This window comes from Macaca thibetana, chromosome 13 (genome assembly GCF_024542745.1).
Source record: "Macaca thibetana thibetana isolate TM-01 chromosome 13, ASM2454274v1, whole genome shotgun sequence".
NCBI lineage: Eukaryota > Metazoa > Chordata > Mammalia > Primates > Cercopithecidae > Macaca > Macaca thibetana.
The window spans coordinates 33,241,468-33,269,258 of NC_065590.1; the positions used below are offsets into that span (position 1 = coordinate 33,241,468).

At 43.7% G+C, this 27,791-nt stretch overlaps 1 protein-coding gene and 1 long non-coding RNA gene across 6 annotated transcripts; one reads left to right on the forward strand and one right to left on the reverse strand.

Annotated features, from left to right (window-relative positions):
• Nucleotides 1-5,062: 5,062 nt before the first annotated feature.
• C13H2orf78 (chromosome 13 C2orf78 homolog) lies at nt 5,063-27,334 on the reverse strand. Of its 5 annotated transcripts, XM_050754399.1 has the most exons (4): nt 22,947-23,002; nt 18,860-19,220; nt 8,292-9,062; nt 5,102-7,143 (listed from the first exon to the last, which is right to left on the reverse strand). In XM_050754399.1, the coding sequence occupies exons 2-4, from the start codon at nt 18,954-18,956 to the stop codon at nt 5,219-5,221; spliced, it is 2,793 nt and encodes a 930-aa protein (XP_050610356.1). In that variant the 5' UTR covers nt 18,957-19,220; nt 22,947-23,002; the 3' UTR covers nt 5,102-5,218. The 5 variants fall into 5 exon arrangements, with proteins under 5 accessions (XP_050610355.1, XP_050610356.1, XP_050610357.1 ...); XM_050754398.1 differs by lacking the exons at nt 18,860-19,220; nt 22,947-23,002 and adding an exon at nt 14,138-14,234 and having other exon boundaries at nt 5,063-7,143; XM_050754400.1 differs by lacking the exons at nt 18,860-19,220; nt 22,947-23,002 and adding an exon at nt 27,028-27,334.
• LOC126934112 (uncharacterized) lies at nt 14,258-18,344 on the forward strand. The gene is made up of 4 exons (XR_007718833.1): nt 14,258-14,342; nt 15,535-15,639; nt 16,583-16,688; nt 17,989-18,344. It is a non-coding gene; the product is annotated as an uncharacterized LOC126934112 (long non-coding RNA).
• Nucleotides 27,335-27,791: the final 457 nt, after the last annotated feature.

The following is a 27,791-nucleotide window of genomic DNA, read 5'->3' on the forward strand; positions in this document are numbered from 1 at the left end:
TATTTTTCAGATGGCACCTTACTTGTTAGACCATTGTATTAGTTTCTAGTCGCTGCTCTAACAAATCACTACAAATGACTTCAAAGTTTCCTGCCCCAAGCAACTGGAAAAATGGCATTACCATGAACTGAGATAAAGAAAATTGTGTATGAACCAGGTTTTTTTTGTGGGGGGAGGAAGGCAGATGGGAGATTCAATTTTATACATGTTTAGGAAAGAAGATACAAAGAGAAGGAAATGATATACATTCTGACCAGGGCCTTTCTCCAGATTGTCCACCCATGAGCCCTTTAGGCTGTTGTGTTTTGACTTCTTACTCAAAATATGAACTGAGCAAGTACAGAGGTGCCATGTTAGAGAGAGGAGACTCAGCAAGCCTTGTCTGACTCAGAGTCTTAACTAGTTTGGGGCAAATGGAGCTCTACTTAAGGGAACAGAGAACTACAGGGTTCCCATGTTTAAAATAATTATGTCAAAAGATTGAGCAGGATTTTAGAAAGATGGAGGCAGCAGTGTTGTTTTGAATCTCCTCAAATCCTCTCATGGAAATAGATCAAACCAAACAAAAAACCCATGAGTAGCCTTTACCACAAAACTAGATGACAGTTTTCCCTATGAACCCCAAAACAAGAGGGTGGGGCAAACCATCACCAATGGTCACCAGACTTGCCTGGTATGGCATCCACACGGGAGGGAGTGGCAGACAGGATGCCTTCAAACTGCCAGCAGAAGTTCACTGGAAAGTACCATGGGCCAATGTGAGAACAGCAGCTGAAACTCTGAGGGGTTTTTTTTTGCCCAGTCACAAAGTGAGTAAGTACAAGGGACCTGTGATAGACTCTGAAGCAGTGAAGCAGTCTAATCCCTTCCCACTCTTGAGCCCGAGCAGCCAGAGCTCCTTTCCAGGATGCGGCCCCACACAGAGGACAAACTACTGGGAGGAACAACAGATACAAAGGATAAAAATCAAGGAGGGAAACAGAGCTGGGAAATCTCAAAAAGCAAACCATCATGTCATTTGATACTACATTTTTAAAAAAGAGAAGTTTGGGGAAGTTTTAGAAAAGTTATCCTTAACACCTCCTTTTCAAAGTGCAGAAAAATCAATTTCATCTAAAAATGAATAACAGAAAAGGATCGTAGTCAAATCCTATACAAAGGTATTATAAGAAAAAAGAGAATAAGCAGCAGAACAGCATCCTCTCAGACAATAAAAGCAAGTCAGAAAAGACAGGCCCAGAAGCTGATCCAAAGAGTAACCTGCTATTTGAAAACTAGCTAAAAGACATTAGGAAAAAACAATGCAAAAGATGAAAGGACCATAGGGGGCAGGAAGGGAAGTTACTGAATGAGTACTGTACAGAGTTTGTGTTTGGGATGATGAAAAAGTTCTAGAGATGGGTAGAGGTAATGGTGGAACAACAGTGTGAATCTACTTAATGCCACTGAATTGTACACTTAAAATGGTTAAAATGGTAAATTTTACATTATGTGTATTTTACTGCAATAAAAAGGGTGAGAGAACATATAAATCAAAATTAGGTGAGATGGTAGAACTCAGAACAGAATTAAAAACAAAAGAAAAACTTCAGAAAAGAAGACTAAACTAAAAAGAACACAAGAATGAACAGGCTGGGCATGGTGGCTACATTTTAAAAAACACCTGTAATCCCAGCACTTTGGGAGGCTGAGGCGGGCGGATCAGTTGAGGTCAGGAGTTGAAGACCAGCTTGGCCAACGTGGCAAAACCCTGTCTCTACTAAAAATACAAAAATTAGGCCGGGTGCGGTGGCTCACACCTGTAATCCCAGCACTTTGGGAAGCCGAGGCGGGTGGATCACCTGAGATCAGGAGATTGAGACCAGCCTGACCAACATGGCAAAACCCCATCTCTACTAAAAATACAAAATTAGCCAGGCATGGTGGCACATGCCTGCAATCCCAGCTACTCGGGAGACTGAGGCAGGAGGATCGCTTGAACCCAGGAGGCAGAGGTTGTGGTGAGCCGAGATCGCACCATTGCTCTCCAGCCTGGGCAACAAGATCGAAACTCTGTCTCAGGGAAAAAAAAAAAAAAAAAGAAAAAAAATTAGACAGGCGTGGTGATGTGCGCTTGTAATCTCAGCTACTCAGGAGGCTGAGGCATGAGAATTGCTTGAACCCAGGAGGTGAAATTTGCTGTGAACCGAGGTGGCACCAGTGCTCTCTAGCCTAGTGACAGAGTGAGAGTCTGCCTCAAAAAAAAAAAGAAAACAAAAAAAGAATTAACATAATGGATAATGCCTTTAAAAAAGAAGAAATTTTTAAAAATCAAAAAGAAGATAATAAAAAGGATTCTAGAGAAATAGCAAATATAAAAGATAGGCAAAAAAGTCAGGACAGTTCTGAAAAGACTAATGCAAACACATAGAAACATAGTATACCATAAAAGTGACATTTCACATCAATGGGACAGATTATTCAGTAAATCGTAATACGTACATGTTGGGGTAAAAATAATTTATCTGGAAGAATCCTTAAAGTGGCAAAAGTAGATGCCTCTAAGGGAGGGGTAGGTGGTGGCTGGGAAACTTGGGGAAAGGGTGAATTTCCATTGTCACCATTTTGTGTCTTTTCAATGTTCTATCATGTGAATCTACTACCTTTGAAGTTTAAAATGCCTGTGTTCAAATCCGAACTATTGCTAGCAGTTGCTAGCTAGCTCTTAATCTTGGGCAAAAATTCTTCAGATTCTCTACCTCCTTATCTGTGAAATGGGGTGAATAACTTAGCCAGGTGCTGCCAGGCACAGAATAAACTCTCAATAAATATAAAGTGCTGGTGGAAACAACCCAAATGTCTAGTAACGGATGAATGGATAAGCCAATGTGGTGTTGTCATACAATAAGAATAGTATGCAGTATGAAAAGGAATAAAGTTCAGATACACACTACAGCTTATAGATAAACCTTTAAAACATAGTACTAAATGAAGCCAGATACCAAAGGTCACATGTTGTATGATTCCATTTGTATGAAATGTCCAGAAAAGGTAAATCCAGAGATTGGTGGTTGCCTGGTGCCAGAGGGAGGACGGAATGAGGAGTGACTGCTAATGAGTAGAGGGTTTTCTTGCAGGGGATGATGAAAAGTTAATGCAGATAGTTGTAATGATTGTACAACCTTGTGAACATACTAAATGCCACTGAATTGTACGATTTTTGTTTTGAGACTGAGTCTTGCTCTGTTACCCAGGCTGGAGTGCAGTGGCACGATCTCGGCTCACTGCCAGCTCCCCCTCCCAGGTTCAAGCGATTCTTGTGCCTCAGCCTCCTGAGTAGCTGGGATTACAGGTACACACCACCACGCCAGGCTAATTTTTGTATTTTTATTAGAGACGGGGTTTCACCATGTTGGCCAGGCTGGTCTCGAACTCCTGACCTCAAGTGATCTGCCTGCCTCAGCCTCCCAAAGTGCTGGGAACACAGCCGCTCCCGGCCGCATCGTACGGATTTTGAACGGTGAATTTTTGTTAGGTGAATTATGTATCAGAAACTAATTTTTTAAAAAGTGAATTACTGATTTTCCCATGGTGACCATCCACTGCCCCCATCTTCCCTTCCCCCACCCATTCCTCTCCTGCCCTCCCCCCAGCGCCCCCAACCCTTTCTACCTCCCCCTGTGCCTCGCAAGGGGGGCCCCCCTCCCGCTAAGGAGCGTCTCTGGACAGCTGGGCGCCTGCGTCTTGCGGTTTTCGGAGGGGGACCCAGGGCGCATGCGCGCCCACCACTCATCCTGTGAAAATGGACGCTCCAAGCCGTTTATTTCTCGTGTACTTCAGTTAATGGTGATGGCCGAGAAGGTTGCACGTACTGGAATGGGTGGAGGAGGATCTGGCAGGCCTCTTAATATTTAAGTCCCTCCAGAAGCTTGATTTCCTCTGCCTGTAACCTCTGGATGCCGTGTTCTGAAAGCCAGGCTGGCTGCCTGCAGGCGCTTGCAAACGCTGAGGACTTCGGAGACCCACAGGCCTTCCCCCTTTGCATGCAGAGTGACCCAAGCCCATTGCTGAACCTCACTAGTAAAGTGGCACAGTGTTACTGGTGTTGCGTGTTGTTGTGAAGGTGAACTGAAGTAGTGCGTCTCACTGCCCCGTGCATAGGTGTTGGTTGAATAAATGGAGATCCATACTCTGGGGTCTGTCCTGGGCCAGCTTCATGCTGCTGCAGTTCACTTGGCTGGGCCCCCGGTTATCAGCTGCACCTTGGAGAGCTGTGAGCCCTTGCCATTCCCCTGGTAGATTTCCCCTATGTTTTGTGCTCACTTTCCCAACTGTGATCATGTATGTATAAGGTAACCCAAACCTGTTGATGAGTCCTGAATCTTATTTTCTGAAATACCTATCTGCTAGGCTATGAGACATAAGGCCATCATCCATGGGAGATTTTGTACATTCATTTTGGTCCACCCAGCCTCATCTTCTGCCATCTTCAACTTATTTTCAAATTTTATTCTTTTAGTCCTATCCTCAGATTCTGCATCTTACTTCTACCATTTTCCCCATTTCTGATTCCTTGTATAAGCCCATAAAATCTCTCCCCATTTGACCTTCTCAGTCCTGGACTATGTTCCTTCCTGTTTCCTCAATTCTTATCCCTTTCTGTCTATTCTCCCATCCAACTTTTAGTTCCTTCCTTTTTTTTTTTTTTTTTGAGATAGAATCTTGCTCTGTTGTCCAGGCTGGAGTGTAGTGGCATGATCTCGGCTTGCTTCAACCTCCACCACCCGGGTTCAAGTGATTCTCCTGCCTCAGCCTCCTGAGAAGCTGGGATTATAGGCACCCGCCACCACACCCAGCTAAATTTTTGTATTTTTAGTTTTTAGTTTGTATTTTTGTATTTGTAGTTTCACCATGTTGGCCAGGCTGGTTTCGAACTCCTGAACTCAGGTGATCCACCCACCTCGGCCTCCCAAAGTGCTGGGATTATAGGAATGAGCCACTGCACCTGGCCATAGTTCCTTCTTTCTAATGCAATCTTTGATCCCCACCCCCACACCAAAGAAAACTCACAGTCAACAGCATCTCAAAACTGAAAAGGCCTCTTTATTACTTATCTATTAATCAATTCTATTACATTTCTTTATTATGTTTTAAAAATATATCAGAATAAATAAATTAGTATCTATCTATATATGTGGAAAACCAGCGGTATCCAAAGTAAAACCAACAATCTCAGCTCTTAGATTGTGTAGCCATAGTATTCAGCAATTTCCATCTCTCTTTCCCTTTCAATGAAAAACTGCACCTTCCCCAGAGAGGTGTATTTGGCCGCATTCTCACGCTCTTGTTGAGCCTTTCTCTTCATGGCCTCACGCTCTGGCCTCTGCTCTTCTGTGATAGGCGTTGACATTACTGGCTCAGGAACAGTGGGTTTCCTCCATGGACGGGGTTGGAAGCTGAAGTCTTGGATTAGAAATTGATTTTGAGGCTTGGGCAGTGACTGGAGATTGGTCACAGCAGTGGAAACAGGCTCCCGATGCAGAGGAGTACAAGATGATGTTTTGTAGAGTGATGGCCTAGAAACTGCAGATTGAGGGACAGTAGGCTGGGTAGGGTTGGCTGAACCAGGTTGGGTTGCTTTGGTCGAAATTGGCTGAGCTGGTGTGGCAGGACCTGGCAAAGATGTGTTGCTAGGAGCTGGTCGGGATGGATTGACTGCAGTCGATTGAGCTGAGTTAGTAGAATCAAGTTGAGCAGGGTAAGCCACAGCAGGCTTACGTGAGGCCGGAGGGTTTGGCCGCCGAGAAACAGGTCGAGCTTGAGGTTTGTCCAGGGCCAGAAAGGGCAAAGGTATCAACTTGACCTTCCCAGGTGGTGGCAACTCAGAGTGGGATGGAGATGGACACTCTTTTTCAGCACTACCATCTAGTTTCTGGGCCTTGACTTGAATTTTCTCCGGGCCTTTACCCTCACGTTGGGTATCCAGCCATGGTTTGAGAGCTGGGAATGGCTGGTGGTTTTGGGTGTTGCTTGAGCTTCCCAGGGTCCTGGAGGAAGAGAATCCAGTTTTCTTATCGATCTTTTTCCCGAGTGCATGGAAAACTTGCACGGACTCTAGCATGTGCATGCCCAGGGAGCTTCGGGGCTTTTTAAAGATCTCTTGGCTAAGCTCAGGTTGATTTTTCTTCCGCTTCATATTGGGAATGGTTTGCTTCTCTTCTACCTTGATGTTGTTCCCTGACTGCTTACTCTCTTCAGATTTCTTGGAGCTGTTTTTTCTGTTCCCTTTGGTCTTTTCCTGCCCATGGCTCTTCGCTTTGCTGATCCTGCTGGATGCAGCTTTGTGAGGTTTGTTGCTAGAATGCTTGGCCTTGTTCACAGAAGCACTGTCACTGACTGTAGCACTGCAAACAACCACTTCTCCCTCTAATAGGCACTCTGGGTTCTTTGGCTGGATTTTGGCCTTCGGAGCACCCTGGATAGGCTCGGAAGCTTTATGCTTGTTCTTCCTGTCTTGATCAGAGTGACCCTTTATGACACATGACTTTTCCTGCACCTGATTTACCTTGATGGCACTGGTATCTTTGGCTGTCTTTGCTGAGGGACTTTTGGGTAGGTCAAGATCCTGTAAGGAACTGAAGATTGGGGGGAGGTGAGTATCCTCCACCAATGTAGTGATGTCTGCCAAATCACTGCTAGACTCAATCTCATTTTCAAATATCCCTTGGTCTTCAAGACTCAGGCTGTTATTTCTTAGATCGGCATTTTCAGAACCAGGCTGCTCCTCTTGGCCAAGAGGATCAATGCAGGCCAGAAGTGGGTGAATATCAGGGATTTCTAAAGGAAGTAGTGGAGGATCTTGATTTCCTATTAGGATCTGGTAGACATCTAGAGGCTTTGAAAGGTTGGTTTTAATCTCATCCAAATTCTCATTCTCATTTTTTTCCTGGCTTGGAACTGGAGACAGTGTCAAGAGATTAGTAGGACTCTGGACTGGAGTTATCATTGAAATGTCCCCAAGCTCAGGTGATGGGTTACTCTCAAGTATCTGGGTATTTCTGCTACTGAAGGGCTTGGAGAATTCTTGAGTTTGTGGCAGACAAAATGTCTGGCTTGGAGATTGCAATCCCAGGGAAGTATCCATCCCCAGGGAAGTTTCCATCACTACAAAGGAATCAAGGAAGAAGTCAGTCTCTGGTAAGTGAGATGCTCCCCCTACACACCAATGCGGCAATTGGATACCTTTCCAACATGGGCAAGGCATTTCTACTAGCTCTTCTTAAGGACCATGGACAAGACCTGTATTAGGAGATTGGCAGTGACTGTTCTCTTACTGGTTATCATTTGATGTGATTGTTTCTTGGTTTTCTTTGCATTTCATAGGGTTGTTGTAAGTCAAAAAGTGAAAGTGATTTTTAAAATAGGAGATGTTTTATAAAGCCTCACATTCTTATAGGGTCCTTTCAATTCTCTCCACTCTCCTGAGAGAATAAGAACACTTTACACCATGGACTAGGGGAAAGAGTGGAGCCCTTCCTCATGAAATATATAAGCAAGCACAGATTCTGAGCCTGTTTGTTTTGGAGAGGATCTCTCAACACAAGGTCTTTTTTTTTTTTTTTGAGACGGAGTCTCGCTCTGCCGCCCAGGCTGGAGTGCAGTGGCTGGATCTCAGCTCACTGCAAGCTTCCGCCTCCCGGGTTCACGCCATTCTCCTGCCTCAGCCTCCCGAGTAGTTGGGACTACAGGCGCCCGCCACCGCGCCCGGCTAGTTTTTTGTATTTTTTAGTAGAGACGGGGTTTCACCGGGTTAGCCAGGATGGTCTCGATCTCCTGACCTCGTGATCCGCCCGTCTCGGCCTCCCAAAGTGCTGGGATTACAGGCTTGAGCCACCGCGCCCGGCCAACACAAGGTCTTAAATCCTATTGTAAGTTAAGGAAAATCAAAATGTCACTGCCAAAATAAGAGTTCTGAAGTGTCTTCCAAAGAGACTAAAGTAATAGATTAAGGAAGGATATTACAGCGTGGTAGTGCAGAGGAAGTGATCGGTCAGGGCACTAAACAATGTATCCCTGAGTATGCTCTTGGGACTCTCTTACATGTAGCATAGGTGGCCATTATAGTGTTCCACTTTCCCACCTATAAGGTGTTCTCACATAGAGTCTGCAAATGGAGAGCACTGCCCAAGAATAGTGGTTGAAGTCTCAGGATTTAAATTCTACCTATCCGTGGACTCATCACACAGCTACAGATTTGACCCTCTTTTTCAATGCTGACATTATTTCTCTCCTTTCTTGCTGTTTGTACTCACCTTGAACACTGGTTTCTGTGATGGGTTGAGTAGACACAGAGTAATACATCCCAGAAGTAGAGACTGGTGGTAGGACATTTGTGGGCTGAACCTCCTTTAGCACCATCACCATTTCTGGTTGATGGGCAGAAGCCCTATATCCTGTGTATGACACAGAGCCATAGGATTGCAGGCAGGATAGTTGAGGTCCCAGTGTGCCTTGATTATAGTAATAGACCTGACTTCCTATCTGGTAGGGAAGTGACAGGCTATGGCCCTGCTGATTTGGAATTTGAGTTAGTGTGCCCTGAACAAGGCTGGCAGATAGTGATGGATACAGAGGGACCACAGTATTGGTATCTGAAGTTTTATCATACTGGGCTGTCATAGACATGGAAGAGACAGCTGTATTCTGGTCAATGACAGTCACAGTGAAGTCCCTGAGTGAGGATGACTTCTTTGCTGTGCTTGCTGTACTATCCCACTCAAAAATGCCTGGATAAGAGGCAGCTGAAGTAGAGATATGGCTCTGGCCAGTAACCCCAGACAACATGCCAGTAACCCCAGACAACATAGTTGTGCTAGAATGTTGATAAAGGTAGGCACTGCCCATGATTGGCTGGAAGGAGGTGCCAGAGGCTGATGGCTGTAGCCATGCTGAGCTGATGGCTGGAGCAGAGGCTCTGGAGAAGTTGGAGATGCTTCCTGTTAAGGAAGCCACATTGCTCACCACAGGAAGAGAGAGCTGCAGAGAGTTTGCAGTTCCAGGTAAAGACGTATTTTGGAAATCTTCTGTAGGAAACAAGAGAGAGATGAAAAAAACCGATGAGACTGAAAAATTCTCACTTATTTGAAGAACAGCATTATCTTAAGGTTGTTGCAATCAGGAAGCCTGTAATACCAATACTCACTGAGATACCAAAAGCCAAACAGTTTATGATGGCCATGAGTGCTGAGGCAGTTTGGTCCTCTTCTGACTTGGACACAGATGTGAAGACCCAAGTGGTCTGGGTTCGTACATTATTTCCTAGGCTAGAAGCAACCTTCTCCCTTCCCTATCTTTCCCTTGAATCTGGGTTAGTATAGACTCATAACTATTTCCTAGAATTGGAGCATTTTAGAACTAGGAGGTCCTTAGAGATGTTCTAACATTTCATTTTATGAGTCTGAGAGAGGTCAGATTGACCTGTTTAAGTTTTACCATTATGTTAATATCATTACCAGTTTACAGAACCTGACTTCCTTGCCAGGAGTCTTTTCTCTTAGCATCGACCAGAAACTAGGAAATCAGAACTTTTAATATGGCATTTTTTTTTTGATCTACTAGAATACAGTACAGCTATTACCTTTATAATCCTTAGTGTCACATTTTGCTTCTGCAGGTCATGTGACATGTCCCAGACTTTATACTTAACCCAGGCCATTGGTAAATCTAAAAGGTCATTCTTTGCCCTCTTCAAGCCTGGCTTTTTATCATAAGTCAAAATAACTACCTGATAGAAATGCTTTTTTTTTCTTTAATTGAGACAGTCTTACTCTGTCACCCAGGCTGCAGTGCAGTGGCTTGATCTCAGCTCACTGCAACCTCCGCCTCCTGGGCTCAAGCAATTCTCATGCCTCAGTCTCCTGAGTAGCTGGGATTATAGGTGCATGCCACTGTGCCTGGCTAACTTTTTGCATTTTTAATAGAGACGAGGTTTTGCCATGTTTCCCAGGCTGGTCTGGAACCACTGGCATCAGATTATCTGCCTGCCTTGGTCTTCCAAAGTGCTAGGATTACAGGCGTGAGCCACAACGCCCAGCCAAGAAATGCTTTCTGAAAGAAAAAAGCTAGTTAAACTCTGAGCTTCAGGCTGCTTGTCTATAAAGTAGTTATATCCGGGCGCGGTGGCTCAAGCCTGTAATCCCAGCACTTTGGGAGGCCGAGACGGGTGGATCACGAGGTCAGGAGATCGAGACCATCCTGGCTAACACGGTGAAACCCCGTCTCTACTAAAAATACAAAAAACTAGCCGGGCGAGGTGGCGGGCGCCTGTAGTCCCAGCTATTCCGGAGGCTGAGGCAGGAGAATGGCGTGAACCCGGGAGGCGGAGCTTGCAGTGAGCTGAGATCCGGCCACTGTACTCCAGCCTGGGCGACAGAGCGAGACTCCGTCTCAAAAAAATAAAAATAAAAATAAAAATAAAGTAGTTATAAAATAATAACAGTGATAATTCATACATGAATAAAAGTGATAGATTACATATGACTTATAATGAAGATATAGTAAGTTCTGAAAAAACAGACAAAATAATTAAAAACATAAAATCATGGAATTAGGCCGGGCGCGGTGGCTCACGCCTGTAATCCCAGCACTTTGGGAGGCCGAGATGGGTGGATCACGAGGTCAGGAGATCGAGACCATCCTGGTTAACACGGTGAAACCCCGTCTCTACTAAAAAAAATACAAAAAACTAGCCGGCCGAGGTGGCGGACGCCTGTAGTCCCAGCTACTCGGGAGGCGGAGACAGGAGAATGGCGTGAACCCAGGAGGCGGAGCTTGCAGTGAGCTGAGATCCGGCCACTGCACTCCAGCCTGGGTGACAGCGTGAGACTCCGTCTCAAAAAAAAAAAAAAAAAAAAAAAAAAAAAAAAAAAAAAAAAAAATCATGGAATTAAAACAATATATAGATATTAATGAAAACTGGGGTATGTAGCTAGCATCAGAATGTAGTAAATTACTAACTAAAGCTACTACCATACATGCAACATTAGGAAACTGAATAATATCTACTTTTTCTTTTTCTAAGTGAATACTATTAACCAAGAAACAGCCCATAATAGAACGAATGAATTTCTAACCAGCATATATAGATAGAGAGACTGTATCAGCAAAAAGTGCGTAACAAGCAGAAAAACTTAGTAAATGTGAATGTAAAATAGCCATAATATATGTGGATATTTCAATAAAAACTGGTACAAAATAGAATGCAAAAAATAAGTAAAGGAATTCCATTTTTATGCTCATTCATATTTCTATGAATATTACCCAGCAAATGACAGGTATTAATCTTAGTAGAATACTTAAATTGTTGTAGCCACATAACAAGCAGAAAAAAATCCTTAAAAAGTATCATGAGAGCTGTAATATTTATCCTCAAAACCTAGATTATGATCATCTCCAACATCCAGGAAAATGACATCCCCATAGCTTAAAAATACAATTGCTAGAATCCAATTAAAAAATGTTTTGAATGTAGGAAAGTTCAAAGGACTCCAGAAAATTTGATTTAGATAGATATGGAATTAGAGATATGTGGCTGATATATGGCTTGACTTTTTATTCTTAGGTCTAAAAGCAGTTCATTGCAAATCAGTATGTACTCTGTTTTTGGAAAAAAGTATTAAGATTAAAAAAAGCAGCTTTTACTAGAAATCTACTTTTCACACAAAGGTATTGTTTTTCTGATGCAAGTAATGATACATTCTTTTTTCAGAAACTTAATATTATTATTAATAGGAGAAACATCCATATAATTTTTTTTTTTTTTTTTTGAGACAGAGTCTGGCTCTGTCGCCCAGGCTGGAGTGCAGTGTCCGGATCTCAGCTCACTGCAAGCTCCGCCTCCCGAGTTTACACCATTCTCCTACCTCAGCCTCCGGAGTAGCTAGGACTACAGGCGCCCGCCACCTCGGCCGGCTGGTTTTTTTTGTATTTGTTTTTAGTAGAGACGGGGTTTCAACGTGTTAGCCAGGATGGTCTCGATCTCCTGACCTCGTGATCCACCCATCTCGGCCTCCCAAAGTGCTGGGATTACAGGCTTGAGCCACCGCACCCGGCCTATAATTTAAAAATTAGAAACAGCACACTGCAAATTACATGTCCTCCAGCTCTCTAGGTAACCACTTATTAGTTTCTTGTTTATAGGAAGCATCATATCTTTTCTTCTGTGATGGAGTCTTGCTCTGTCATATGGACTAGAGTGCAGTGGCAAGATCTCAGCTCACTGCAACCTCTGCCTCCTGGGTTCCAGAGATTCTCCTTCCTAAGACTCCCGAGTAGCTGGGATTACAGGCACCTGTCACCACACCTAGTTAATTTTTCTATTTTTAGTAGAGATGGGGTTTCACCATTTTAGCCAGGCTGATCTCGAACTCCCAACCTCAGGTGATCCACCTGCCTCAGCCTCCCAAAGTGCTGGGATTACAGGTGTGAGCCACCGAGCCTGGCCTGGAGGCATCATTTCTAAAACATATATATATGTTTTTTGAGAGAGTTTCGCTCTTGTTGCCCATGCTGGAGTGCAATGACATGATTTCAGCTCACTGCAACCCCCGCCTCCCAGGTTCAATTGATTGTCCTGCCTCAGCCTCCCAAGTAGCTGGGATTACATGCAGCACCACCATGCCTGGCTAATTTTGTATTTTTAGTAGAGACAGGATTTCTCCATGTTGGTCAGGCTTGTCTCACACTCCTGACCTCAGGTGATCAGCCAACCTCGGCCTCCCAAAGTGCTGGGGTTACAGGTGTGAGCCATCCTGCCCGGCCTCTAAAACATATTTCTAAAATGTTTATATTAAAAACTGTCAAGTGTCATCTATGTTCAAGAAGGCAACAGAAAAAAAAACTGAATGTGACTTCTGATAAGTTGCTTTTCCTAGGGAAACTCTATTCTAGCCTGTTTCCTTCCTAGGTCATTGATAAAAGCATTTACTAAAACTAACTTCATTTTGCCCTATCTTGAATAGATTTCACTCTGTTGTCCTTCTGCTTCTTTTTTTTTTCTTCCAAATTTAAAATATATTTTTTTCCTTTAAATCATTTTGTCATTCTCCAGGGTATATCCCAAGGGGAAAGAGTAGGGGACCCTTTCTGCTTTAATTAAAATCCCAAATTCCGTACCCTAGAATACCTGCCTCCTTATAACCCAGTACTCTCCATTTTGTCTTTCCACCTAGTTTAGATAGGAATCTCCAAAACGTGGATATTACTTTTGTTTGTTTGTTTGCTTGTGATAGGGTTTCACTTTGTCGCCCAGACTGAAGTCCAGTGGTGTGAACATGGCTCACTGCAGCCTCAACCTCCTGGGCTCAGCAGTCCTCTGATCCTCCCACCTCAGCCTCGTGAGTAGCTGGCATGCCCCCAACCCTGGCTGATTTTTTAAAAGTTTTTGTGGATATGGGGGTCTTGCCAGTTGCCCAGACTGGTTGTGAACTCCCAGGCCCAAGCGATCCACCCACCTCAGCCTCCCAAAGCATTGAGATTGCAGGCATGAGCTACCACGCCCAACTGAATATTAAAAGCATCACTACACATCAGTAAACATCACTAAAATTAAAAGAGTAAAGTTGAAATATTAGTGAGGGAGATGGGCTCCCAAAGTGCTGAGATTACTGGTGTGAGCCACCGTGCCTGGCTGAATATTATTTAAAACATCACTAACGTCACTAAATTTAAAATAGGAAAGTAGAAATATTAGTGGAGGGAGACTATTACAAATGAAACATCTCAGAACATATTGCTACTTTTCTATGCCACTTTGGGTTTTTCTCTGTTTCTGTTGAAATGAACACTCTCAGAAAGTCTCTGATTTCATTTTGTATATGTATACCCTTTAAGACTCAGTATTAGAAAAGAAAAGGACCAGAAGGAATAACCAATTTATTATCCTAATGTAACAGATGAGGAAACAGACTCCATGAGAATAAGCTATCTAAAGTCACACAGCTAGTAAATATCAAAGGCAAAACTGAAATGAAGTCTCTAGATTTCTACTTCAAGAGTTTCCCTGTTATTCCAAGCTGTTTGGAACTATAGGGGGAAAGGAATCTAAATTTAGGGGGAAAGAAATCTCATGAAAACCTTTTTAAAAAGTTTCTTTCTTTACCTGACATGGTCAGAGAAGAAGAAACATCAACTGCAGATACAAAGGATGAAGAGACGATACTAGCGGATGTCTGGGTGGCTCCAGCCAACGAGTGCATGTGTCCAGTATGAAGGCCACTGGTCACCGGTCACTGGTCACTGGCCACTTGCGATGATACAAATGTACAGGCCACTCCCAGCAAACCCCAAGATTCTACCAGGTGGTGGTAGGTTTGGTGGCAGAATGATGTCACAAAGCAGGCAGTTTAAAGGTCTGCCATAGCCAATAGGGAGGTCAGATTCCCAACCAGACAGGATTGGCTGGCAGAGGTGGTAGGAAAACTGCAACAGCACTAAGTGGCTGAGCTCTGGGGAGGTGAAACCTCCAAGACAGACGTGATAGTCCCACTTTCCTCCAGGCTCTCATGTTAGGGAGATCATCTGAAAGTTTCTCATAAATGTTCACTCACATAATTAACTAACATTTATATTTTATATGTTTTATTTCATATTATATAATACTATGCATTTATAATTATATAGTACATACACAATATCCTTGGGGAGAAAGGAAAGGGACGTCTAAGTTGAGCAATTACAGTTGTTCTAAAACCATTTCAGTGAATCTGATTAATGAATTTACTGCCGCTTTTTTGTTTGTTTGTTTGTTTTTTGTGAGGGAGTCTCGCTCTATTGCCCAGGCTGGAGTGCAGTGGCATGATCTCAGTTCACTGCAAGCTCCACCTCCTGGCTTCACGCCATTCTCCTGCCTCAGCCTCCTGAGTAGCTAGGACTACAGGCGCCCGCCATCATGCCTGGCTAATTTTTGTAGTTGGAGTAAGGACAGGGTTTCACCATGTTGGCCAGGCTGGTCTCAAACTCCTGACCTCAGGTGATCTTCCCACCTCAGCCTTGCAAAGTGCTGGGATTACAGGCGTGAGCCACTGTGCCCAGCCTGTACATTGCTTTGAAATGCTCTGGTTATTCTACATATTTTTAAGGAATTTAAATTGTAAGACATACTGCATGTTTTTCTCATGATGGTTGTTTATTTTGAAACATCATGCACTATGGTGACCTGATGGGTTTTGTGGAGGAAATTAAAGGTGGGTCTGTGAAGAAAGCACTTTTGTGAGTTGTGCTGTGTGTCCAGTCTTAAGGAACTGATGTCTGCAGTCAGCCCAAGTTGACCTGACTTGCGTTGGTTTTTGTTTTCCTAGTTCGTGCTTTTCTCACTAACTTCTCTTGTAACTGTGATAAAATGAGTTAGGGCCGAGTTGCTAATGATTTACGTGTGGACTAAGCTGGTTTGGGGGAGGAAATCTATGGATATAATCATTTTCCTTGGTGGTAAGCTTTTAGAGATACTTGAATTGATACTTAGATTGTTTATTTGTTTGTTTGTTTGTTTGTTTTTAGATGGAGACTCCCTCTGTCGCCTAGGCTGGAGGGCAGTGGCACGATCTCAGCTCACTGCATCTTCTGCCTCCGTGGTCAAGCCATTCTCATGCCTCAGCGTCCCAGGTAGGTAGGATTACAGGTGCACACCACCACACCCAGATGATTTTTATAGTTTTAGTAGAAATAGGCTTTCAGAATGTTGGCCAGGCTGGTGTCAAACTCCTGACCTCAAGTGATCTTCCCTCCTCAGCCTCTCAAAGTGCTGGGATTACAGGTGTGAGCCACTGTGCCCGGCCTGTAGATTACTTTTAAAGGCGTTGGTTTTTCTACATGTTTTTTTCTTGTCATTTTTTTTTTTTTTTTTTTTTTTGAGACGGAGTCTCGCTCTGTCGCCCAGGCTGGAGTGCAGTGGCCGGATCTCAGCTCACTGCAAGCTCCGCCTCCCGGGTTTACGCCATTCTCCTGCCTCAGCCTCCCGAGTAGCTGGGACTACAGGCGCCCGCCACCTCACCCGGCTAGTTTTTTGTATTTTTAGTAGAGACGGGGTTTCACCATGTTAGCCAGGATGGTCTCGATCTCCTGACCTTGTGATCCGCCCGTCTCGGCCTCCCAAAGTGCTGGGATTACAGTCTTGTCATATTTTTAAGGAATACAACATTGTAAGACATACTGCATGGTTTTCTCCTAGTGGTTGTTTATTTTGAAACATCATGCACTATGGTGACCTGATGGGTTTTGTGGAGGAAATTAAAGAGGAGATCTGTGAAAAAGACACTTTGTGAGTTGTGCTGTGTGTCCAGGCATAAGGAGCTGATGTCTGCAGTCAGCCCAAGCTGACCTGGATTGCCTTGGGTTTTGTTTTCCTAGTTCGTGCTTTTCTCACCAACTTCTCTTGTAACTGTGATAAAATGAGTTAGGGCCGAGTTGCTAATGATTTACGTGTGGACTAAGATGGTTTAGGGGAGGAAATCTATGGATATAATCATTTTCCTTGGTGGTAAGCTTTTAGAGATACTTGAATTGATCATTAGTTTGTTTATTTGTTTGTTTGTTTGTTTGTTTTTAGATGGAGTCTCCCTCTGTCGCCTAGGCTGGAGGGCAGTGGCACGATCTCAGCTCACTGCATCTTCTGCCTCCATGGTTCAAGCCATTCTCATGCCTCAGCCTCCCAGGTAGGTAGGATTACAGGTGCACACCACCACACCCAGCCGATTTTTATATTTTTAGTAGAGACAGGCTTTCACCATGTTGGCTCTGCTGGTCTCCAACTCCCGACCTCAGGCGATCCGCCTGCCTAGCCTCCCAAAGTGCTGCAATTACAGGTGTAAGCCACCGCGCCCGCCTGGAAGCATCATTTCTAAAGCATATGTCTTTCATTCTTTTTTTTTTTTTTGAAGCTGAGTTTCCCTCTTATTTCCCAGGCTTGAGTGCGATGGCCTGATCTTGGCTCACCCCAACCTTCACCTCTCAGGTTCAAGCGATTCTCCTGCCTCAGCCACTCAAGTAGCCGCGATTTCAGGCATGTGACGCTACGCCCAGCTAATTTTGTGTTTTTAGTAGAGACGGGATTTCTCCATGTTGGTCAGGCTTGTCTCACGCTCCTGACCTCAGGTGATCAGCCTACCTCGGCCTCCCAGAGTGCTGGGATTATAGGTGTAAGCCACCGTTCCCGGCCTCTAAAACATATTTCTAAAATGTTTATATTAAAAACTGTCAGCCGGGCGCAGTGGCTCAAGCCTGTAATCCCAGCACTTTGGGAGGCCAAGACGGGCGGATCACGAGGTCAGGAGATCGAGACCATCCTGTCTAACACGGTGAAACCCCGTCTCTCCTAAAAAAATGCAAAAAACTAGCCGGGCGAGGTGGCGGGTGCCTGTAGTCCCAGCTACTTGGGAGGCTGAGGCAGGAGAATGGCGTGAACCCGGGAAGCGGAGCTTGCAGTGAGCTGAGATCCGGCCACCGCACTCCACCCTGGGTGACAGAGCAACACTCCGTGTCAAAAAAAACAAAAACCAAAAACCAAAAACAAAAACAAAAACAAAAAACTGTCAACTATGCTCAAAAAGTCAAAACTCAACAGAAAAAAGTGACCGAATATGACTTCTGATAAGCGGCCTTTCCTAGGGACACTGTATTCTAGCGCGTTTCCTTCCTACTCCATTGATCTAAGCATTTGCTCAATCCAACTTCATTTTGCCCTACTCTGAATAGATTTCACTCTTTTGTCCCTCTACATTTTTTCAAATTTAAAATATATTTTTTTCTTTTAAAATCATTTTGTCATTTTCCAGGGTGTATCCCAAGGGGAAAGAGTAGGGGACACTGGCTTTCTGCTTTAATTAAAATCCCAAATTCCTTACCCTAGAATACCTGCCTCCTTATAACCCAGTACTCTCCATTTTGTCTTTCCACCTAGTTTAGATAGGAATCTCCAAAACGTGGATATTACTTTTGTTTGTTTGCTTGTGATAGGGTTTCACTTTGTCGCCCAGACTGAAGTCCAGTGGTGTGAACATGGCTCACTGCAGCCTCAACCTCCTGGGCTCAAGCAGTCCTCTGATCCTCCTAACTCAGCCTCGTGAGTAGCTGGCATGCCCCCAACCCTGGCTGATTTTTTAAAAGTTTTTGTGGATATGGGGGTCTTGCCAGTTGCCCAGACTGGTTGTGAACTCCCAGGCCCAAGCGATCCACCCACCTCAGCCTCCCAAAGCATTGAGATTGCAGGCATGAGCTACCACGCCCAACTGAATATTAAAAGCATCACTACACATCAGTAAACATCACTAAAATTAAAAGAGTAAAGTTGAAATATTAGTGAGGGAGATGGGCTCCCAAAGTGCTGAGATTACAGGTGTGAGCCACCATGCCTGGCTGAATATTATTTAAAACATCACTAAACGTCACTAAATTTAAAATAGGAAAGTAGAAATATTAGTGGAGGGAGACTATTACAAATGAAACATCTCAGAACATATTGCTACTTTTCTATGCCACTTCGAGTGTTTCTCTGTTTCTGTTGAAATGAACACTCTCAGAAAGTCTCTGATTTCGTTTTGTATATGTATACCCTTTAAGACTCAGTATTAGAAAAGAAAAGGACCAGAAGGAATAACCAATTTATTATCCTAATGTAACAGATGAGGAAACAGACTCCATGAGAATAAGCTATCTAAAGTCACACAGCTGGTAAATATCAAAGGCAAAACTGAAATGAAGTCTCTAGATTTCTACTTCAAGAGTTTCCCTGTTATTCCAAGCTGTTTGGAACTATAGGGGGAAAGGAATCTAAATTTAGGGGGAAAGAAATCTCATGAAAACCTTTTTAAAAAGTTTCTTTCTTTACCTGACATGGTCAGAGAAGAAGAAACATCAACTGCAGATACAAAGGATGAAGAGACGATACTAGCGGATGTCTGGGTGGCTCCAGCCAACGAGTGCATGTGTCCAGTATGAAGGCCACTGGTCACCGGTCACTGGTCACTGGCCACTTGCGATGATACAAATGTACAGGCCACTCCCAGCAAACCCCAAGATTCTACCAGGTGGTGGTAGGTTTGGTGGCAGAATGATGTCACAAAGCAGGCAGTTTAAAGGTCTGCCATAGCCAATAGGGAGGTCAGATTCCCAACCAGACAGGATTGGCTGGCAGAGGTGGTAGGAAAACTGCAACAGCACTAAGTGGCTGAGCTCTGGGGAGGTGAAACCTCCAAGACAGACGTGATAGTCCCACTTTCCTCCAGGCTCTCATGTTAGGGAGATCATCTGAATGTTTCTCATAAATGTTCACTCACATAATTAACTAACATTTATATTTTATATGTTATATTTCATATTATATAATACTATGCATTTATAATTATATAGTACATACACAATGTCCTTGGGGAGAAAGGAGAGGGACGTCTAAGTTGAGCAATTACAGTTGTTCTAAAACCATTTCAGTGAATCTGATTAATGAATTTACTGCCGCTTTTTTGTTTGTTTGTTTGTTTTTTGAGAGGGAGTCTCGCTCTGTTGCCCAGGCTGGAGTGCAGTGGCATGATCTCAGTTCACTGCAAGCTCCACCTCCTGGCTTCACGCCATTCTCCTGCCTCAGCCTCCTGAGTAGCTAGGACTACAGGCGCCCGCCATCATGCCTGGCTAATTTTTGTAGTTGGAGTAAGGACAGGGTTTCACCATGTTGGCCAGGCTGGTCTCAAACTCCTGACCTCAGGTGATCTTCCCACCTCAGCCTTGCAAAGTGCTGGGATTACAGGCGTGAGCCACTGTGCCCAGCCTGTACATTGCTTTGAAATGCTCTGGTTTTTCTACATATTTTTAAGGAATACAACATTGTAAGACATACTGCATGTTTTTCTCATGATGGTTGTTTATTTTGAAACATCATGCACTATGGTGACCTGATGGGTTTTGTGGAGGAAATTAAAGAGTGGGATCTGTGAAAAAGGCACTTTTGTGAGTTGTGCTGTGTGTCCAGTCTTAAGGAACTGATGTCTGCAGTCAGCCCAAGTTGACCTGGCTTGCGTTGGTTTTTGTTTTCCTAGTTCGTGCTTTTCTCACTAACTTCTCTTGTAACTGTGATAAAATGAGTTAGGGCCGAGTTGCTAATGATTTACGTGTGGACTAAGCTGGTTTGGGGGAGGAAATCTATGGATATAATCATTTTCCTTGGTGGTAAGCTTTTAGAGATACCTGAATTGATCGTTTGTTTGTTTGTTTGTTTGTTTTTAGATGGAGTCTCCCTCTGTCGCCTAGGCTGGAGGGCAGTGGCACGATCTCAGCTCACTGCATCTTCTGCCTCCGTGGTCAAGCCATTCTCATGCCTCAGCCTCCTAGGTAGGTAGGATTACAGGTGCACACCACCACCCCCAGCTGATTTTTATATTTTTAGTAGAGATAGGCTTTCAGCATGTTGGCCAGGCTGGTGTCAAACTCCTGACCTCAAGTGATCTTCCCTCCTCAGCCTCTCAAAGTGCTGGGATTACAGGTGTGAGCCACTGTGCCCGGCCTGTAGATTACTTTTAAAGGCGTTGGTTTTTCTACATGTTTTTTTCTTGTCATATTTTTAAGGAATACAACATTGTAAGACATACTGCATGGTTTTCTCCTAGTGGTTGTTTATTTTGAAACATCATGCACTATGGTGACCTGATGGGTTTTGTGGAGGAAATTAAAGAGGAGATCTGTGAAAAAGACACTGTTGTGAGTTGTGCTGTGTGTCCAGGCATAAGGAACTGATGTCTGCAGTCAGCCCAAGTTGACCTGGATTGCCTTAGTTTTTGTTTTCCTAGTTCGTGCTTTTCCCACTAACTTCTCTTGTAACTGTGATAAAATGAGTTAGGGCCGAGTTGCTAATGATTTACGTGTGGACTAAGCTGGTTTGGGAAGGAAATCTATGGATATAATCATTTTCCTTGGTGGTAAGCTTTTAGAGATACTTGAATTGTTCGTTAGTTTGTTTATTTGTTTGTTTTTAGATGGAGTCTCCCTCTGTCGCCTAGGCTGGAGGGCAGTGGCACAATCTCAGCTCACTGCATCTTCGGCCTCCATGGTTCAAGCCATTCTCATGCGTCAGCCTCCCAGGTAGGTAGGATTACAGGTGCACACCACCACCCCCAGCTGATTTTTATATATTTAGCAGAGATAGGCTTTCACCATGTTGGCTAGGCTGGTCTCCAACTCCCGACCTCAGGCGATCCACCTGCCTAGCCTCCCAAAGTGCAGCAATTATAGGTGTGAGCCACCGCGCCCCGCCTGGAAGCATCATTTCTAAAGCATATGTCTTTCATTCTTTTTTTTTTTTTTTTTTTGAAGCTGAGTTTCGCTCTTATTGCTCAGGCTGGAGTCCAATGGCGTGATCTTGGCTCACCACAACCTTCACCTCTCAGGTTCAAGCGATTGTCCTGCCTCAGCCACTCAAGTAGCTGGGATTTCAGGCATGTGACACCACGCCCAGCTAATTTTGTGTTTTTAGTAGAGATGGGATTTCTCCATGTTTGTCAGGCTTGTCTCACGCTCCTGACCTCAGGTGATCAGCCTACCTCGGCCTCCCAGAGTGCTGGGATTATAGGTGTAAGCCACCGTTCCCAGCCTCTAAAACATATTTCTAAAATGTTTATATTAAAAACTGTCAAGTGTCAACTATGCTCAAAAAGTCAACAGAAAAAAGTGAGTGAATGTGACTTCTGATAAGCGGCCTTTCCTAGGGACACTGTATTCTAGTGCATTTCCTTCCTACTCCATTGATCTAAGCATTTGCTGAACCCAGCTTCATTTTGCCCTACTCTGAATAGATTTCACTCTTTTGTCCCTCTACATTTTTTCAAATTTAAAATACATATTTTTTTCTTTTAAAATCATTTTGTCATTTTCCAGGGCGTATCCCAAGGGGAAGGAGTAGAGGACACTGACTTTCTGCTTTAATTAAAATCCCAAATTCCTTACCCTAGAATACCTGCCTCCTTATAACCCAGTACTCTCCATTTTGTCTTTCCACCTAGTTTAGATAGGAATCTCCAAAACGTGGATATTACTTTTGTTTGTTTGTTTGCTTGTGATAGGGTTTCACTTTGTCGCCCAGACTGAAGTCCAGTGGTGTGAACATGGCTCACTGCAGCCTCAACCTCCTGGGCTCAAGCAGTCCTCTGATCCTCCCACCTCAGCCTCGTGAGTAGCTGGCATACCCCCAACCCTGGCTGATTTTTTAAAAGTTTTTGTGGATATGGGGGTCTTGCCAGTTGCCCAGACTGGTTGTGAACTCCCAGGCCCAAGCGATCCACCCACCTCAGCCTCCCAAAGCATTGAGATTGCAGGCATGAGCTACCGCGCCCAACTGAATATTTAAAGCATCACTACACATCAGTAAACATCACTAAAATTAAAAGAGTAAAGTTGAAATATTAGTGAGGGAGATGGGCTCCCAAAGTGCTGAGATTACTGGTGTGAGCCACCGTGCCTGGCTGAATATTATTTAAAACATCACTAAACGTCACTAAATTTAAAATAGGAAAGAAGAAATATTAGTGGAGGGAGACTATTACAAATGAAACATCTCAGAACATATTGCTACTTTTCTATGCCACTTCGAGTGTTTCTCTGTTTCTGTTGAAATGAACACTCTCAGAAAGTCTCTGATTTCATTTTGTATATGTATACCCTTTAAGACTCAGTATTAGAAAGAAAAGGACCAGAAGGAATAACCAATTTATTATCCTAATGTAACAGATGAGGAAACAGACTCCATGAGAATAAGTTATCTAAAGTCACACAGCTAGTAAATATCAAAGGCAAAACTGAAATGAAGTCTCTAGATTTCTACTTCAAGAGTTTCCCTGTTATTCCAAGCTGTTTGGAACTATAGGGGGAAAGGAATCTAAATTTAGGGGGAAAGAAATCTCATGAAAACCTTTTTAAAAAGTTTCTTTCTTTACCTGACATGGTCAGAGAAGAAGAAACATCAACTGCAGATACAAAGGATGAAGAGACGATACTAGCGGATGTCTGGGTGGCTCCAGCCAACGAGTGCATGTGTCCAGTATGAAGGCCACTGGTCACCGGTCACTGGTCACTGGCCACTTGCGATGATACAAATGTACAGGCCACTCCCAGCAAACCCCAAGATTCTACCAGGTGGTGGTAGGTTTGGTGGCAGAATGATGTCACAAAGCAGGCAGTTTAAAGGTCTGCCATAGCCAATAGGGAGGTCAGATTCCCAACCAGACAGGATTGGCTGGCAGAGGTGGTAGGAAAACTGCAACAGCACTAAGTGGCTGAGCTCTGGGGAGGTGAAATCTGCAAGACAGACGTGATAGTCCCACTTTCCTCCAGGCTCTCATGTTAGGGAGATCATCTGAATGTTTCTCATAAATGTTCACTCACATAATTAACTAACATTTATATTTTAAATGTTATATTTCATATTATATAATACTATGCATTTATAATTATATAGTACATACACAATATCCTTGGGGAGAAAGGAAAGGGACGTCTAAGTTGAGCAATTACAGTTGTTCTAAAACCATTTCAGTGAATCTGATTAATGAATTTACTGCTGCTTTTTTGTTTGTTTGTTTTTTGAGAGGGAGTCTCGCTCTGTTGCCCAGGCTGGAGTGCAGTGGCATGATCTCAGTTCACTGCAAGCTCCACCTCCTGGCTTCACGCCATTCTCCTGCCTCAGCCTCCTGAGTAGCTAAGACTACAGGCGCCCGCCATCATGCCTGGCTAATTTTTGTAGTTGGAGTAAGGACAGGGTTTCACCATGTTGGCCAGGCTGGTCTCAAACTCCTGACCTCAGGTGATCTTCCCACCTCAGCCTTGCAAAGTGCTGCGATTACAGGCGTGAGCCACTGTGCCCAGCCTGTACATTGCTTTGAAATGCTCTGGTTTTTCTACATATTTTTAAGGAATACAACATTGTAAGACATACTGCATGTTTTTCTCATGATGGTTGTTTATTTTGAAACATCATGCACTATGGTGACCTGATGGGTTTTGTGGAGGAAATTAAAGAGTGGGATCTGTGAAAAAGGCACTTTTGTGAGTTGTGCTGTGTGTCCAGTCTTAAGGAACTGATGTCTGCAGTCAGCCCAAGTTGACCTGGCTTGCGTTGGTTTTTGTTTTCCTAGTTCGTGCTTTTCTCACTAATTTCTCTTGTAACTGTGATAAAATGAGTTAGGGCTGAGTTGCTAATGATTTACGTGTGGACTAAGTTAGTTTGGGGGAGGAAATCTATGGATATAATCATTTTCCTTGGTGGTAAGCTTTTAGAGATACCTGAATTGATCGTTTGTTTGTTTGTTTGTTTGTTTTTAGATGGAGACTCCCTCTGTCGCCTAGGCTGGAGGGCAGTGGCACGATCTCAGCTCACTGCATCTTCTGCCTCCGTGGTCAAGCCATTCTCATGCCTCAGCCTCCCAGGTAGGTAGGATTACAGGTGAACACCACCACACCCAGATGATTTTTATATTTTTAGTAGAGATAGGCTTTCAGCATGTTGGCCAGGCTGGTGTCAAACTCCTGACCTCAAGTGATCTTCCCTCCTCAGCCTCCCAAAGTGCAGCAATTATAGGTGTGAGCCACTGTGCCCGGCCTGTAGATTACTTTTAAAGGCGTTGGTTTTTCTACATGTTTTTTTCTTGTCATATTTTTAAGGAATACAACATTGTAAGACATACTGCATGGTTTTCTCCTAGTGGTTGTTTATTTTGAAACATCATGCACTATGGTGACCTGATGGGTTTTGTGGAGGAAATTAAAGAGGAGATCTGTGAAAAAGACACTGTTGTGAGTTGTGCTGTGTGTCCAGGCATAAGGAACTGATGTCTGCAGTCAGCCCAAGCTGACCTGGATTGCCTTGGGTTTTGTTTTCCTAGTTCGTGCTTTTCCCACCAACTTTTCTAGTAACTGTGATAAAATGAGTTAGGGCCGAGTTGCTAATGATTTACGTGTGGACTAAACTGGTTTGGGAAGGAAATCTATGGATATAATCATTTTCCTTGGTGGTAAGCTTTTAGAGATACTTGAATTGATCGTTAGTTTGTTTGTTTGTTTGTTTTTAGATGGAGTCTCCCTCTGTCGCCTAGGCTGGAGGGCAGTGGCACGGTCTCAGCTCACTGCATCTTCTGCCTCCATGGTTCAAGCCATTCTCATGCCTCAGCCTCCTAGGTAGGTAGGATTACAGGTGCACACCACCACCCCCAGCTGATTTTTATATTTTTAGCAGAGAGAGGCTTTCACCATATTGGCTAGGCTGGTCTCCAACTCCCGACCTCAGGCGATCCGCCTGCCTAGCCTTCCAAAGTGCAGCAATTATAGGTGTGAGCCACCGCGCCCCGCCTGGAAGCATCATTTCTAAAGCATATGTCTTTCATTCTTTTTTTTTTTTTTTTTTGAAGCTGAGTTTCGCTCTTATTGCTCAGGCTGAAGTGCAATGGTGTGATATTGGCTCACCACAACCTTCACCTCTCAGGTTCAAGCGATTGTCCTGCCTCAGCCACTCAAGTAGCTGAGATTTCAGGCATGTGACACCACGCTCAGCTAATTTTGTGTTTTTAGTAGAGACGGGATTTCTCCATGTTGGTCAGGCTTGTCTCACGCTCCTGACCTCAGGTGATCAGCCTACCTTGGCCTCCCAGAGTGCCGGGATTATAGGTGTAAGCCACCGTTCCCAGCCTCTAAAACATATTTCTAAAATGTTTATATTAAAAACTGTCAAGTGTCAACTATGCTCAAAAAATCAACAGAAAAAAGTGAGTGAATGTGACTTCTGATAAGCGGCCTTTCCTAGGGACACTGTATTCTAGCGCCTTTCCTTCCTACTCCATTGATCTAAGCATTTGCTGAATCCAGTTTCATTTTGCCCTACTCTGAATAGAGTTTACTCTTTTGTCTTTCTACTTTTTTTTCAAATTTAAAATATATTTTTTTCTTTAAAATCATTTTGTCATTTTCCAGGGCATATCCCAAGGGGAAGGAGTAGGGGACACTGACTTTCTGCTTTAATTAAAATCCCAAATTCCTTACCCTAGAATACCTGCCTCCTTATAACCCAGTACTCTCCATTTTGTCTTTCCACCTAGTTTAGATAGGAATCTCCAAAACGTGGATATTACTTTTGTTTGTTTGTTTGCTTGTGATAGGGTTTCACTTTGTCGCCCAGACTGAAGTCCAGTGGTGTGAACATGGCTCACTGCAGCCTCAACCTCCTGGGCTCAAGCAGTCCTCTGATCCTCCTACCTCAGCCTCGTGAGTAGCTGGCATACCCCCAACCCTGGCTGATTTTTTAAAAGTTTTTGTAGACATGGGGGTGTTGCCATGTTGCCCAGACTGGTTGTGAACTCCCAGGCCCAAGCGATCCACCCACCTCAGCCTCCCAAAGCATTGAGATTGCAGGCATGAGCTACCACACCCAACTGAATATTTAAAGCATCACTACACATCAGTAAACATCACTAAAATTAAAAGAGTAAAGTTGAAATATTAGTGAGGGAGATGGCCTCCCAAAGTGCTGAGATTACTGGTGTGAGCCACCGTGCCTGGCTGAATATTATTTAAAACATCACTAAACGTCACTAAATTTAAAATAGGAAAGTAGAAATATTAGTGGAGGGAGACTATTACAAATGAAACATCTCAGAACATATTGCTACTTTTCTATGCCCCTTCAGGTTTTTCTCTGTTTCTGTTGTAATGAACACTCTCAGAAAGGCTCTGATTTCATTTTGTATATGTATACCCTTTAAGACTCAGTATTAGAAAAGAAAAGGACCAGAAGGAATAACCAATTTATTATCCTAATGTAACAGATGAGGAAACAGACTCCATGAGAATAAGTTATCTAAAGTCACACAGCTAGTAAATATGAAAGGCAAAACTGAAATGAAGTCTCTAGATTTCTACTTCAAGAGTTTCCCTGTTATTCCAAGCTGTTTGGGACTATGGGGGAAAGGAATCTAAATTTAGGGGGAAAGAAATCTCATGAAAACCTTTTTAAAAAGTTTCTTTCTTTACCTGACATGGTCAGAGAAGAAGAAACATCAACTGCAGATACAAAGGATGAAGAGATGATACTAGCGGATGTCTGGGTGGCTCAAGCCAACGAGTGCATGTGTCCAGTATGAAGGCCACTGGTCACCGGTCACTGGTCACTGGCCACTTGCGATGATACAAATGTACAGGCCACTCCCAGCAAACCCCAAGAGTCTACCAGGTGGTGGTAGGTTTGGTGGCAGAATGATGTCACAAAGCAGGCAGTTTAAAGGTCTGCCATAGCCAATAGGGAGGTCAGATTCCCAACCAGACAGGATTGGCTGGCAGAGGTGGTAGGAAAACTGCAACAGCACTAAGTGGCTGAGCTCTGGGGAGGTGAAATCTGCAAGACATACGTGATAGTCCCACTTTCCTCCAGGCTCTCATGTTAGGGAGATCATCTGAATGTTTCTCATAAATGTTCACTCATATAATTAACATTTAGATTTTATATGTTATATTTCATATCATATAATGCTATGCATTTATAATTATGTAGTACACACACAATATCCTTGGGGAGAAAGGAAAGGGACGTCTAAGTTGAGCAATTACAGTTGTTCTAAAACCATTTCAGTGAATCTGATTAATGAATTTACTGCCACTTTTTTTTGTTTGTTTGTTTGTTTTTTGTGAGGGAGTCTCGCTCTGTTGCCCAGGCTGGAGTGCAGTGGCATGATCTCAGTTCACTGCAAGCTCCACCTCCTGGCTTTACGCCCTTCTCCTGCCTCAGCCTCCTGAGTAGC

What these genes read in the sequence shown, in the direction of transcription:
- C13H2orf78 (XM_050754398.1), bottom strand. Translation starts at nt 14,234, where the DNA reads ATGCACTCGTTGGCTGGAGCCACCCAGACATCCGCTAGTATCGTCTCT. An exon ending in TTCTTCTCTGACCATGTCAG is followed by an intron (nt 9,063 to 14,137) that starts GTAAAGAAAGAA and finishes TGTTTCCTACAG; the next exon opens with AAGATTTCCAAAATACGTCT. An exon ending in CACAGAAACCAGTGTTCAAG is followed by an intron (nt 7,144 to 8,291) that starts GTGAGTACAAAC and finishes ATTCCTTTGTAG; the next exon opens with TGATGGAAACTTCCCTGGGG.